General features: G+C 42.0%; 1 protein-coding gene across 1 annotated transcript in view; it reads right to left on the bottom strand.

Annotated features, from left to right (window-relative positions):
- Positions 1 to 14,958, bottom strand: part of kiaa1109 (KIAA1109 ortholog) — a 156,593-nt gene that overhangs the window by 116,210 nt on the left and 25,425 nt on the right. Inside the window, exons 8-21 of the mRNA XM_061795581.1 lie at positions 14,738 to 14,931; positions 14,412 to 14,491; positions 14,011 to 14,161; positions 13,687 to 13,843; positions 13,026 to 13,104; positions 7,955 to 8,046; positions 7,674 to 7,791; positions 7,416 to 7,571; positions 5,581 to 5,678; positions 5,191 to 5,375; positions 4,360 to 4,466; positions 4,055 to 4,278; positions 3,677 to 3,892; positions 3,291 to 3,428 (exon numbers count right to left, since the gene is read on the bottom strand). Coding sequence (XP_061651565.1) covers positions 3,291 to 3,428; positions 3,677 to 3,892; positions 4,055 to 4,278; positions 4,360 to 4,466; positions 5,191 to 5,375; positions 5,581 to 5,678; positions 7,416 to 7,571; positions 7,674 to 7,791; positions 7,955 to 8,046; positions 13,026 to 13,104; positions 13,687 to 13,843; positions 14,011 to 14,161; positions 14,412 to 14,491; positions 14,738 to 14,931 — 1,995 coding nt within the window. The remainder of the gene's footprint in view (positions 1 to 3,290; positions 3,429 to 3,676; positions 3,893 to 4,054; positions 4,279 to 4,359; positions 4,467 to 5,190; positions 5,376 to 5,580; positions 5,679 to 7,415; positions 7,572 to 7,673; positions 7,792 to 7,954; positions 8,047 to 13,025; positions 13,105 to 13,686; positions 13,844 to 14,010; positions 14,162 to 14,411; positions 14,492 to 14,737; positions 14,932 to 14,958) is intronic.

Genomic DNA, 14,958 nt, shown 5'->3' with positions numbered 1-14,958 from the left:
ACACAACGTCCAAATTTCATTTGAATTGGGGTTGTAGTAAGGAGTAAGAGTGAATGCTGCTTACTTAGTTTATTGAAACTCCAGTTGAAGTTCAGTGGAAAACAAAACTCACATAACAAAAAAATTCAACCTGTTAAATGTTCAAATACATCACAAACTTAATTTCTTTGTTTGTTTTTGTTCACAAAACTCGCTAGCTGAAAGCTAAAACACAATGAATAAAAGACACCATTGATGAACTAAGGACAAATTTAGCATCAAACTAAATTGAACTCGCGACACTGACAGTATATCTCAAAATAATGAATATTGGTACACAAACGCTGTATAAACACATACAAATGGGCATTATAACAATACTCTGGCATATACAGTGCCACCAGAAAGTATTCACACCCGTTCACTTTTTCCCCATTTTGCTATGTTACAGACTTATTCTAAAGCTGAATTGAGTATAGTTTTCTTTTCTTTTTTTTTTATCTATATAAAATAACCCAAAATGACAAAGTAAAAACATATTTTCAGACAGCTGTGCAAATTTATTGAAAATGTAAACATTTAAACATAATAGGTACAGAAGTATTCACAACCTTAATATTTTGTTGAAGCACCTTTGGCAGCAATCACAGCCTCAAGTCTTGACGAGCTTGGCACACCTGTTTTGAGGCATTTCTCTTCTCTGCAGATCCTCTCAAGGTCAGTCAGGTTGGATAAAGAGCTTCGGTGGACAGCCATTGTTAGGTCTTTCCAGAGATGTTCGATTGGATTCAAGTCCGGGCTCTGGCTGGGCCACTTAAGGACATCCCACAGGTTGCTCCTGAAGCCAGTTTTTATATTGGCTGTGAGCTTTGGGTCATTGTCGTGTTGGAAGGTGAATTGATGCCCGAGTCTGAATTCCAGAGCACTCTGGAGCAAGTTCTCGAAGAATTTCTCTCTATATCTGTCATCTTACCCTCTATCCGGACTTTCTGACTTGTCACCCAGTTCCTGCAGCAGAAAAACAGCCCCACAGCATGATGCTGCCACCACCATGCTTCAGGGTGGGGATGGTGTTAGCCAGGTGATGCCTCTTCTTCTCCAGATATGACGCTTGCAATTCAGGCCAAAAGGTTTTATTTTGGTTGCATAAGACCAGAGAATTTTGTTTCTGCAGGTCTGAGAGAAGTTTCCTTTTGGCAAACTCCAAGCGGGCTGCCATGTGCCTTTTCGTGAGAAGTGGTTTCTGTCTGGCCAATCGACCATAAAGGCCTGATTTGTGGAGTGCTTTAGCAAGGTTTGACCTTCTGGATGGTTCTCCTATCTCAGCAAGGGAACACTGGAGTTGACCTCAAAATTCTGAAAAACCCTTCAACATAATGCATGATTTTGCTTCTACCCATATGATCAAAACATTAACCATTATCTGTATTTTGTTAGGTTTTTCAAAGAATTATACTTAAGTTGTTTTCTCCGGGGACTCCGGTTTCGTCCCACATCCCAAAAACATGCATGGTAGGTTAATTGAAGACCCTAAATTGCCCGTAGTGAGTGCGACTGGTTGTTTGTTACTAGGTAACCTGCGATTGGCTGGCAACCAGTTCAGGGTGTACCCCGCCTCCTGCAGATGATGGCTGGGATAGGCTCCAGCACTCCCGCGACCCTTGTGAGGATATGCGGGTCAGAAAATGGATGGATGGATGGATGGATATACTCAAGTTAAGCACTTTATTTGAACACATAATTCTTTTTTATTTACTTGCTCTTATTTTGAAATTCACAGCCCTACTTTTATTCAGTAAATGAGAAAACACACAGTTGTGCACATATGTTAGATTACCCAGGTAGAATTTTTAAGATATGTACAACTCTTTAAAGAAAACATGCAGGACCAGGCGAAACACATTTATTTTTATTTTAATTGGATTCAAATTAATCTGTCAAGCATTTCAGAAAAGCATTATCATTAAATAAAACAAAATAAATTAATGATGGTTATATATAAATATTTAAATATTTTCTGAGCCGCTTCTCCTCACTAGGGTCGCAGGCGTTCTGGTGCCTATCCCAGCTATCATCGGGTAGGAGGCGGGGTACACCCTGAACTGGTTGCCAGCCAATCGCAGGGCACATCCAAGCAAACAACCATTCGCACTCACATTCACACCAACGGCAATTTATAGTCTCCAATTCATGCATGTTTTTTTGGGATGTGGGAGGAAACCGGAGTGTCCGGAGAAAACCCACGCAGGCACCGGGAGAACATGCAAACTCCACACAGGCGGGGCCGGGGATTATACCCCGGTCCTCAGAACTGTGAGGCTGACGCTCTGCCACCGTGCCGCCCCATATATATATATATATATAGACAAATTCTGCCTGGGTATGTAAACTTATGAGCACAACTGTACATATATGCAGTCATATGTACCCCTGTTATATTGGAATGAAAGTGTAGGCTACACCTTTTTCATTACCACTAGGTGCCATACTAGAATGAAAGTGTCCAACTTTTTCATAACCTCTAAGGGGCGGTGGCATATTGGAATGAAAGTGTACAGCTTTTTCATAACCTCTAGATGGCAGCATACATTTATAAAATGTGAAAGTCTTTTTCATTTTCTCCTATACCTATGTAAAATGCGCACTATTGACTGAAAATTCTTTGGGGGGAAAAATGTGCATTATACACGAGAAATTAGGGTACCGTATTCTCACAACCATTAGGCGCACTTAAAAGTCTTACATTTTCTCCAAAATGGACGGGGGCACCTTATAATGCGGCGCGCCTTATGTCTGCACCAAATTCCAACATCTATAAATGTTGTTGTGTGATGAGCGCTCCGCTTGACTTTTTTTTTTTTTAAGCATTTCCTGCCGACACGCTGCTTACACAGAGGAAAAGCGGGCGTGGCTGAGGACAGGGGAAGGGTGCGTGAAGTAGGACGCTAGAGCCACGCCCGCAGTAGATATATAGCGCCGGGGTGTTTTTTTTTTTTTTTTTTAACCGCTTGACTGACTGTGAGCCTTTCCGGGGTGTGCATTGTGCAAAACAACATCGGTTTGGCTAAGGACCCTGAAAATGTCACCTCCGAAGAGACACGCTTATGAAGCACAGTTTAAACTGCAAGCTATCAGTTACGCGGAGGAACATGAGAATCGAGCAGCCGCGAGAGAATTCAAGATCCACAAATCCATGGTTCGCAAGTGGAGGAAGCAGGAAAACGAGCTTCGCCAAGTCAAGAAGACTGAGACTGCGCCTTTTAATGCGGTGTGCCCTATGGTCGTGAAAATACGGTACTTTGATTTCTTACCTGGTAGTTGTCGCTGATAAAGATGTGAACAGGTGACAGCAGTAGCTGAAGCATAGTCTCCTTGTAACCTTTTTTCATTTCGAAACATAGCCGCTCCAAGAAGCCAGATGGACCTTCTGGCCCCTCATTGCTACAGTGCTGACGAAACCCATGAAGACAAACATAAGAAAGATTCTTAGATTTCCACTACAGATCGATCCAAAAAAAGACCTGTCTGAATAAAATGTTAAGCAAAACAAAAACGATACAAGGATGGCTTTACATTCTGGACAATTCCATCCATTATCACACGCTGTTCCTCTTATAGCATATATATTTTTTTAAATGTTGCTCTATCCTCTATTCTTTACTAAACTATTACATGTATAAATGACAGTCAATCTTACCATAGGCAGTCGACCATGGACTTTGTAGAGATTGATGAGTACAGTTATGTCCCAGGGCCGCAGGTCCAAGGGATGCATGTCTGACGTTTCCTTATGTCCATTATCTTCCATTCCCAGAGGGGACCAACCAAGGCCAGATGAGGAAGTGGACAAAACTGGACTTGAAACTGTCTCTTCAAAGTCTGTGTACATGTCATCTTCACCAAAATAATTTTCCTGAGAACACAGTAGAAGATTGGACCTTAGAAGGTTATTTGATAAGACTATGGGTTTTACTTCAGATTCTATGACACTGTTTTACACAGAATCTCGATAAAACGCAACAACAAAACATTTTTAACAAAGTCAAACTCCCAGACAATATAAAGGTATTTATACCTTGATGGAAATCAAAGCCCGAAGTAAAGGCCCATAGAGGATAATTTGAGAATCAGGAGACATTTCCATCTCCACATGAAGTCTGTCAGGGGGAAGCTCTGAGGGGTCGATTGGTATCCGGCCGTGGGCGTCTGAGGAAGAAGTGTAGTATGGGTGGGTGTGGTGTCCTGAAGTGTGTTCTGGAGGCCGTAAAGCTGACAGCATTGATTCCTCCATTTCAGACACTTCAGTTAGAAGATATATTAATAAATCACATAGGTTTTCAAAAGAATAAGAAATGTGTGGGACCATGCCAGAAAGCTTACATGACTGTTTGAGTTGCTCATCCGCTTTTTGGGGATAAATGGGATGCCATGTGTAATCAATGATGAGCAAGATGTTTGGTACACTCCAGCAGTCAACCCAACCAGCTCTGATGATGAGGAAACATATTCAGAACACTTCACAATGCCATGTTTAAAATTTGAAACATATGCTATGTTAAATCGTCAGATGACATAATTGATGAAAGCAGACCAGTTTAGCTATCACATAATAGTAATCTGAAAGTAGAAAGATGGTCTCTGATATTGTAACTCCTGTAAAAGTCTGAGCAGCTCTTTCAACTTGAAAACTTGAAATAGTGCAAAAACGTGAACATTTGTCATTGCAATTTATATCCCGATTTGCATAACCATAGCTGCATTTAATCTAATTCTAAAGAGTGGCTTTATTTATAAAACATTATTTTAAATGATTATTCTTTTCTGTTTTTTTTCGACATTTATCGACAATTGGGATTCCCAGACTTGGTTGCTTAAAAAAATAGGCCTCAGGCCTGAACTAAAAAGAATTAGCAGGTTCAATGTACCAACCCTGGCAGCTAGTTAGTGAGTCACACAAGAACAAATCGACAACAGATCTAAAACTGCAGTATTATGCAAATAACTAATGGCCATGGGGCACTTCTTTAAGAAAAAGACAGTACTAAAATAGATTGTAATTTAATTGAAAAAAATAATAATTTTAATAAAATCCAAAAGGGAGTATTTCAAATGCCCTCTGTTCCCTTTATATATATTTCCACTGCGATTGCCGTGAGTCAAGTAACTAGCCCTTTTCTTTGCAAGCATTTACACTTCTTTCCTACAACTCACTCTGCGTGGGTGATATTCCTCCATCGGGGCTTGGTGGGCTTAGGCGGCGGGGCACTTTGAGTTTCCCCTGGCATGAACATGTCTGGGGGCAGCTTGACATTCTGGTAATCTTTGGCAAGGGTGAGGAGGGGGTAGCGGCTGGGGTGGCACTCAGGCAGAGACAGTCGCATGTCTGTATCCTCCGCCTTGAAAGGTCAAGATGTACATGTACTTAGATCCACACAGTTGAAGCCAATCTCTTGGACATAAAATACATCTGAATCTAAAAATATTTTATGAATACTACAGGCTGTATTTTTACTGCCAGCGAAGATGAAAACTCCTTGCAATCGCTCACAAATTAAATTTTAGCAGACATACATTTAAATCATACCTTAAAAGAAGACTGACCTTTAAGCTGAAGCGGGTATGGCAGGTAGCTGGAACATACTCATTGAAAGGCAAAGTAAAGTCTATATTGAGCGTCTCACCACATGCTGCCAGATACACTGCAAAAAATAGATATTGTAAGGATTGGAGCAGTCTTACAGTACAACGTATCTTGACTGAAGAGTCAAAAGCACTGCCATGGTCCTTCATTCCAGTACAAAAGAGGATTCATGTCATAGATGGCGGTAGTGCAAATATTAAAGAAAAGATACAGCTAGTTACAACATTGCAATACCCCACACATAATTTTGCCACACTGGCACAATATAGTATGGTCACTATCAGGCAGTGAAGTTCAACACACTGGTCCTCTACCAATTAACGTTTTATTAATCATTAATTAATCTACCCGCATTTTGTTTTTTGAAACCATTTCTCAGCTATTTGCTGAAAAACTGAAAACTGAAAATTATTGGGCTTCTGGCATATGTTTAGATGCCTAAAGCCCTGACTAATGGGAAAGCAGAAATTGAAAGACGTGTGATCAAGAGATACATCTCGACTGTTCTGAGATCATTGTATGTTGGGGATAAGCTAAATTCAGCCTGGGTTGTTAAGCCATACAGTTATGGAGATTTTTTGGCACATGTGTATGCGTTTGCTCTACTGAGTGGCAATTAAAAAGCTCAAGCTTTGGGCGCCTGTGGTTCAGTTGGTGGAGCAGGTCGGTTTGAAACCCGGCTCAGACTGTCCGCTGTCCAAGTGTCCTTGGGCATATAATACACTGAACCCTAAATTGCCTCTAGGTTAGTATTGTAAATGAGAAATAGTTCTCAATTGCCTTACCTGGTAAAACAAAGGAATAAGCTTCGAAACACAGGAGGTCTAGTCATCGCTTGACAATTGCCATTTTCATGGTTTGCGAAGGCGAGATCCAGATGCACTTCTGCGGCAGTTTTTCAAAATCAAATCCTTTCTGAGCCATTTATTTTTAACGGTAATGCTGTAAGATATATATGTCAAACTCAGGCCCGCGGGCCGAATCCAACCCGCGATGTAATTATATTTGGCAAGCGAGACAATATCAAATGTGTATTAAAGCTGGCCCCCCGGTATATAGTGCATGCACCGCTAATACCACAAATCCAAGAATGCTTTGCTAGTGTGTTCCTTTTTAATAAATCTGCAAAAATTTCAACAATTACACTTTTTTTCTGTTAATATGGGGTGCTGTGTTCAATTTAATGAGGGAAAAAAATAAACTTAAATGATTTTAGCAAATGGCTGCAATATAAAAAAAGTTTAAGGGGGTCTGAATACATTCTGTGCCCACTGTATATACTTTGTGTGGCACACAACACACATAGAATCAAATCAAGTATGCAGGCATGCAAGGAGACATATCAGAGTGAGAGGGCATGCAAACATTGCTGCACCTACTTACTTACACACTTGAGCCTATTGTCATTGTGGGTGATTTCCTTCATGTTGGTTATCTTTGTTCCTTCCTTCTCGGCTAGCTGTAGATCATTAGTGCAATCCCTGAGAACGCTTACGAACTCAGCTCTCCCGATCATTCCCAGTTTCTTCGTCCCATTAGTTTAATGTCACTTTTTGTGTTTGGTTTTGCACTTACACTGCACTCACCGTTTTTACGCATCCAACATCACCCATATTGATAGCGCTGTTCAGCACACTCCAGTGCAGTGCTTTTTGTTTTGTACTTATTTTTTTTAGTAAAGAGTAGTTTTTGTAAACCAATCATTCTTTCCTGTTTTTTGTCACGACTCAGGAGCCAGGAGGTGACAAAATTGAGGGCCCATGTATGAATTATGAAAAATATAAATCTTTCTTACCATTCTCTTGTTGCTTGGTGGAACAGTCAATCCAGTTGTGCTGGTTTGCTGCCCAGATCATCTCAAATTGGTGAAAAAGCATCTTGAACGTCCAAGAATAAGGGACAAAGGAGTAGATGTCTGGGGCACTGTCACTCGCCCAGTCCTGAATCAAATCTGTTAAGTCAACAAAAAAATTGTTGCATAAATCCTCTCACATTTTTCACAATTTTAGGGCCCCTGCTTCTGATAAGACGCTGCTTTGTTTTTCTAACTTACCAGTGAAAAATATTTTCTGGGCATAGATGAAGTGGTAGGTGGCCTTGTACACCTCAATCTCACACTGCCAAGACTGGGGCATATTCCATACCCGGGGGTAGCTGGCAATCACATGGAACTGAAATTTCAGACGAAAAAGACATTTTATCTTTTCATATATGTTTAAATCGCATGTGTTTAACACCAAACTGGACATAAACATCTTTGAAGTAACTATTTTTCCCCAAAGAATTGCTGGAACTCCAGGTGCAGCAGCACTTGTGTAATTAGCTGCTACTTACAGCTAACATCTCAGCCTCAAGCAGAGTCCTGTACTGCATGCTGCTGGTGGTGTCAACATGAAGCAGCTGCCCTTTGATGGTGGGCGAGTAGCCTGAGGGAAGAGGCAAAAAGCAGTACCATCAGTTCTTTAAAATGATTGATGTGCTAACAGTTAACTACAGTTTTGCATAGTCTAATGCAACTAAACACATCTAAAATGCATAATTTACCTACAAAAATAAAGTCCTGAAACCTCTAAAGCTTAATGTACCTGAAGTAGAGCTGTAACAACGATACTGTATATCGTAGTGTGATATAAAAATGCGTACCATACGATCAAAAGAAATTGGGTTAGCTCTGTTTCTAGAATAATGCAATGCAGTGTCCGAGACGGTAACGCAAGAACAGTTGCTTTTCTCTCATTTCAAGTATGACATCGATTTACACTCAGTCCAACAGTTACGTAACGTAACAGTTGGATTAAGCGTGGGTTGATTGGTCATGCCTGAGACGCAAGGATGACGTCCTAAAGAGGTGACTATTATGTTACGCTGGTCAGTGGTCGGAGCATGAATGTATTGTACATTACACTACATTACAATGTACACAACAACAGTACTTATTCCTGAAAAACTGCTTGCACTACTGGATATTTTTAACTTTATTTTTCACTGAATATTTGGGCTTTATTGTACTTCTATTGTCACACTGATGGTGTAGCGGTACATTCGTCTGACTTTGGTGCAGGCAGTGTGGGTTCAGTTCCCACTCAGTGATGTTTGAATGTGAGTGTGAATAAAATAATGTCCGTGTCTATATGTGCCCCGTAACTGACTGGCGACCAGTTGTGGAGTCAGTCTTTCGCTTGAAGCCAGCTGGGATAGGCTCCAGCACCCCGTGGCCCTGAACAGGATGAGCAGTATTGAGAATGGATGGATGTATTTGCATTTATTAATTTTATTGTGTTTTCTATATAAAATGTTTTATAAATAAATTGAGAAAAGATACGAGAAATTGCCATGAAGTTCAAGTAATTTTTCAGGAAAAATACTATATCAGGATAAAGACCGTAATGGGGGATATAAAATTACCTACACATATCGGGATATAACATTTTGTCAATATCGCAGACACGCAACGGCGTGTGCGTCCGCGAGACTAATTTTTAACGCTTTTCCCTCATCTACTTTCATGTTTACGTTTTACTTTTACCTTGGTTTTATTTTACATTTTTGAGAGCGGAGTAACCACGTTTTCGAGGCTAATTGCTTTACACGCACCACTGTCAATCCCCGGCCCCGCCTGTGTGGAGTTTGCATGTTCTCCCCATGCCTGCGTGCGTTTTCTCCGGGCACTCCGGTTTCCTCCCACATCCCCAAAAAATGCCTGGTAGGTTAATTGACAACTCTAAATTGCTCGTAGGTGTGAATGTGAGTGCAGATGGTTGTTTGTTTGTATGTGCCCTGCAAATGGCTGGCGACCAGTTCAGGTGTACCCCGCCTCCTGCCCGATGATAGCTGGGATAGGCTCCAGCATGCCCGCGACCCTAGTGAGGAGAAGCGGCTTGGAAAATGGATGGATGGATGATTGATCTATTATGGACAGTACTTTGCTACAGCTGTGGTTATTTTCTTAAAATGCTCAATAAATAAAGGTGAGACAAGTTGAGTTGATGACAAGCCTCTACTCAGACAATTCATTGTTTTATTGATTTTCTTTTTTTTAACGTCTTTTTCCATTTTTGTAATGCGCTGTGAATTACCATCTATGAATTGTGTTTTCAAATAAATCTGCCTTGCTTTGCCATGAATTTGCTAAGAATGTCTTGGAGGTGAAAAGAGTATCAGATCGAGTGATGAGGCTGAAATTTGAAATTGAGGGTGTTATGTGTAATGTGATTAGTGGCTATGCCCCACAGGTAGGATGTGACCTAGAGGTGAAAGAGAAATTCTGGAAGGAGCTAGATGATGTAGTTCTGAGCATCCCAGACAGAGAGAGAGTCGTAATTGGTGCAGATTGTAATGGACATGTTGGTGAAGGTAATAAGGGTGATGAAGAAGTGATGGGTAAGTACGGTATCCAGGAAAGGAACTTGGAGGGACAGATGGTGGTAGACTTTGCAACAAGGATGCAAATGGCTGTAGTGAACACTTTTTTCCAGAAGAGGCACGAACATAGGGTGACCTACAAGAGCGGAGGTAGAAGCACACAGGTGGATTACATCTTGTGCAGACGATGTAATCTGAAGGAGGTTACCAACTGTAAGGTAGTGGTAGGGGAGAGTGTGGCTAGACAGCATAGGATGGTGGTGTGTAAGATGACTCTGGTGGTGGGGAGGAAAATTAGGAAGACAAAGGCAGAGAAGAGAACCATGTGGTGGAAGCTGAGACAGGACAAGTGTTGTGCAGCTTTTCGGGAAGAGGTGATACAGGCTCTCGGTGGACGGAAAGAGCTTCCAGAAGACTGGACCACTGCAGCCAAGGTGATCAGAGAAGCAGGCAGGAGAGTACTTGGTGTATCTTCTGGCAGAAAAGGAGAGAAGGAGACTTGGTGGTGGAACCTCACAGTACAGGAAATCATACAAGGAAAACGGTTAGCTAAGAAGAAGTGGGACACTGAGAGGACCGAGGAGAGGCGAAAGGAATACATTGAGATGCGACACAGGGCAAAGGTAGAGGTGGCAAAGGCAAAACAAGAGGCATATGATGACATGTATGGCAGGTTGGACACTAAAGAAGGAGAAAAGGATCTATACAGGCTGGCCAGACAGAGGGATAGAGATGGGAAGGATGTGCAGCAGGTTAGGGTGATTAAGGATAGAGATGGAAATATGTTGACTGGTGCCAGCAGTGTGCTAGGTAGATGGAAAGAATACTTCGAGGAGTTGATGAATGAGGAAAATGATAGAGAAGGGAGAGTAGAAGAGGCAAGTGTGGTGGACCAGGAAGTGGCAATGATTAGTAAGGGGGAAGTTAGAAAGGCATTAAAGAGAATGAAAAATGGAAAGGCAGTTGGTCCTGATGACATTCCTGTGGAGGTATGGAAGCATCTAGGAGAGGTGGCTGTGGAGTTTTTGACCAGCTTGTTCAATAGAATTCTAGTGCGTGAGAAGATGCCTGAGGAATGGAGGAAAAGTGTACTGGTGCCCATTTTTAAGAACAAAGGTGATGTGCAGAGCTGTGGCAACTATAGAGGAATAAAGTTGATGAGCCACACAATGAAGTTATGGGAAAGAGTAGTGGAGGCTAGACTCAGGACAGAAGTGAGTATTTGCGAGCAACAGTATGGTTTCATGCCTAGAAAGAGTACCACAGATGCATTATTTGCCTTGAGGATGTTGATGGAAAAGTACAGAGAAGGTCAGAAGGAGCTACATTGTGTCTTTGTAGATCTAGAGAAAGCCTATGACAGAGTACCCAGAGAGGAACTGTGGTACTGCATGCGGAAGTCTGGAGTGGCAGAGAAGTATGTTAGAATAATACAGGACATGTACGAGGGCAGCAGAACAGCGGTGAGGTGTGCTGTAGGTGTGACAGAAGAATTTAAGGTGGACGTGGGACTGCATCAGGGATCAGCCCTGAGCCCCTTCCTTTTTGCAGTGGTGATGGATAGGCTGACAGATGAGGTTAGACTGGAATCCCCGTGGACCATGATGTTTGCAGATGACATTGTGATCTGCAGTGAAAGCAGGGAGCAGCTGGAGGAACAGTTAGAAAGATGGAGGCATGCACTGGAAAGAAGAGGAATGAAGATTAGCCGAAGTAAAACAGAATATATGTGCATGAATGAGAGGGGTGGTGGGGGAAGAATGAGGCTACAGGGAGAAGAGATGGCAAAGGTAGAGGACTTTAAATACTTGGGGTCAACCGTCCAGAGCAATGGTGAGTGTGGTCAGGAAGTGAAGAAACGGGTCCAAGCAGGTTGGAACGGGTGGAGGAAGGTGTCAGGTGTGTTATGTGACAGAAGAGTCTCTGCTAGGATGAAGGGCAAAGTTTATAAAACAGTGGTGAGGCCAGCCATGATGTATGGATTAGAGACAGTGGCACTGAAGAGAAAACAGGAAGCAGAGCTGGAGGTGGCGGAAATGAAGATGTTGAGGTTCGCTCTCGGAGTGACCAGGTTGGATAAAATTAGAAATGAGCTCATCAGAGGGACAGCCAAGGTTCGATGTTTTGGAGACAAAGTTAGAGAGAGCAGACTTCAATGGTTTGGACACGTCCAGAGGAGAGAGAGTGAGTATATTGGTAGAAGGATGATGATGATGGAGCTGCCAGGCAAGAGAGCTAGAGGAAGACCAAAGAGAAGGTTGATGGATGTCGTGAGGGAAGACATGATGGCAGTTGGTGTTCGAGAGGAGGATGCAGGAGATAGGCTCTCATGGAAAAGGATGACGCGCTGTGGCGACCCCTAACGGGACAAGCCGAAAGGAAAAGAAGAAGCTTTGCCATGAATTTGACTCGCCATCAGCAATCCTCCCTTTCCAATTTCACAATACAAATCCCTCATATGAATCTTCAAATTGTGATAGTAGTTTTATTTGAGTTTACTTTAATCTAGTTTTAGACGGTGGACAACTGGTTAGCACATCTGCTTCACAGTTCTGAGGACCCGAGTTCAAATCCGGCCTCGCCTGTGTGGAGTTTGCATGTTCTCCCAGTGCCTGTGTGGGTTTTCTTTGGGTACTCCGGTTTGTCCCACATCCCAAAAACATGCATGGTAGGTTAATTGAAGACTTTAAATTGCCTGTAGGTGTGAATGATTGTATGTTTATATGTGCCCTGCGATAGGCGGGAAACCGGTGCCTCTCGCCCGCAGTTAGCGGGAAAGGTCCTGCATACCCGCGACCCTAGTGTGGATAAAAGGTGAAGAAAATTGATGGCTGGATGGTCTTATTTAAAAAACAACAACAAACATCTCTCTAGTATCACAGTTAATAATGTTAAAATTATATTTATTGTCTGATAATATGAGATAATAATAGGATAAAATATGACCTGCCCAATGTTGTACAGACTTGATATCATGGGCTATAGTATATCTTATATACACGAGCCCAGTCATGGTTCAGGCATTTTGGTAAAAAAGTCGTACCAGTCTCTGTGACGGTCATGGGGATGTTGACTTCCAGGTAAGAACCTGCACCTACATTCACATGGATGGCATTGGTTTCCTAGTAACAGGAAAGAAGACAGAATCAAACAGTGAGAGACATATACAGAGAACCAAATAATACATTTAATAAAGTGCTACAACATTAATATAAAAAATTATAGCACAGTTGCCCTGCGATTGGCTGGAGACCAGTTTAGGGGGTACCCCGCCTCTCGCCCAGAGTTAGGTACCAGCACAGCTGCGACCCTAGTGAGGATGAGCGGTATGGAAAATGGATGGCTGGATAGCACAGTGACACATAAAAGCCACGTTTCCACCAATCTTTATACTTTAGGTTGACGGGTATGATTCAAAACCGTAAAACCTACCAGTACTCTATTCCCACAGTGGCTGTTTGGTCAATGGAGGAAGCTGTGTCAGCCACAGAAATACTATGTCATCATAACAATAAAACAGCATGTGAGTCGTCAATTATTTCACAAGATCATCAAAATTCACAACCTACTGTCGATAAGGAACACAACACGGTGCAGTGCTCCATGCTAATATTTTTTTATGAACCAGAATAAAAGCTTGGAATGATGGAGGAAGATCAGGGGAAAAAGCAAGTACAAAGAAAGAACTCAAGAAAGTAGTATACCCTGTTTTTGGTAAAAAGCAGGTCAATTGTGGCATCAGCAATGATGTTCATACGGAGCTCGAAGGCCTGGATCTGCCTGGGTTGTCCTGGCAGGGCCATTTCAGTCACCTTCATGTCCTGATAGTCCGCTGGCAAAAAGAATTTCCATAGACAATCCCTGTAAAGTAAGTTTGAATGTGTTTACATACAAACCTGAACATGTCAAGCACACACCTTTTTTCAAAAGTTATAAGAAAGCTAAATGCTAAGTATGACTTCACAACATCATATTCTATTTTTCTAAAGTCTGTGTCGGGGTTTTCATGCATGCTCTTGTTCGTGCACCTCTGGCGATCTGCCCAGGGGCCGTAGTTGAAGTCAGTTCCTTTTCCACAGACTATGTCAAGACCCCAGCATGGAGGAAGGTCCTGTAGCTTATCATCCTCACTGGGTGTCTTAGCTTCCTCCCCACTCCCTTGTTCCACTGGTACCACACCTGCAGATACGGACACAAAAGTGGTTTATTAGCACCCTGAAAGAATGTATTTTAACAACCTGTAAACTATTCTACAGTATTCAGCTACCATGAAGAAAAACATAGCAAACAATGTTGAGAATGAAAAGAAGCTTTCCCATTGGTGCCTTCTACTGTGTAGCTTTCCTTTTGCTTAGTTTGCTAGTTATCATCGCTCTCTCAAGTTAATGTTGACAATATTCAGTATTGTGTGTGTATGTGCATTTCATACCAGGCTCATCTTGGTAGTAGTAGATGTCTACATCATTGGACTGCATGACCACAAAACCTTCGCCCATCAGTCTAGGGGGTCTACAAATAAATTCCAAAGACATTCCTAAATGTTTGTGACAAGTTTTTTCATATTGTTTCCATTTCCACAATGGTTTGAGTAAGTTTACCAAATACAGAGTAAGAGTAGCTAAATGTTGGCACAAAAACACTTCAAGAGTGTTTAAGGGCAATGACTTTATCTCACCTTATTGGACGCATTAAGCTTAAAAAATTCTGCAATTATAATAACTAAAATAACACTTTCTCTGGGTAACATGCCCTTACTCATCAGTCTGCATGCCAACATAACGTGGGCTAGGAACCAGCATGACTCGCACGTTCTCCAGTGAGCCTTTTACAATGTGCATGTACTGGTCCAGGTGGCTAGATGGAGGCTTGGTGGCATAGGTCAGGAAGGCATCCTCAAAGTTCAAGCACAGAGTCTGTGGGAGGTGATGATTCCCAAACGCCAGTCGACCCTTCAAAAGGAGGAAGCAAATATAGAA

Source organism: Phyllopteryx taeniolatus, chromosome 13, assembly GCF_024500385.1.
Source record: "Phyllopteryx taeniolatus isolate TA_2022b chromosome 13, UOR_Ptae_1.2, whole genome shotgun sequence".
Classification (NCBI taxonomy): domain Eukaryota; kingdom Metazoa; phylum Chordata; class Actinopteri; order Syngnathiformes; family Syngnathidae; genus Phyllopteryx; species Phyllopteryx taeniolatus.
Note: the sequence above shows the minus strand (reverse complement) of the source record. Positions and strands in the feature narration are given on the sequence as shown.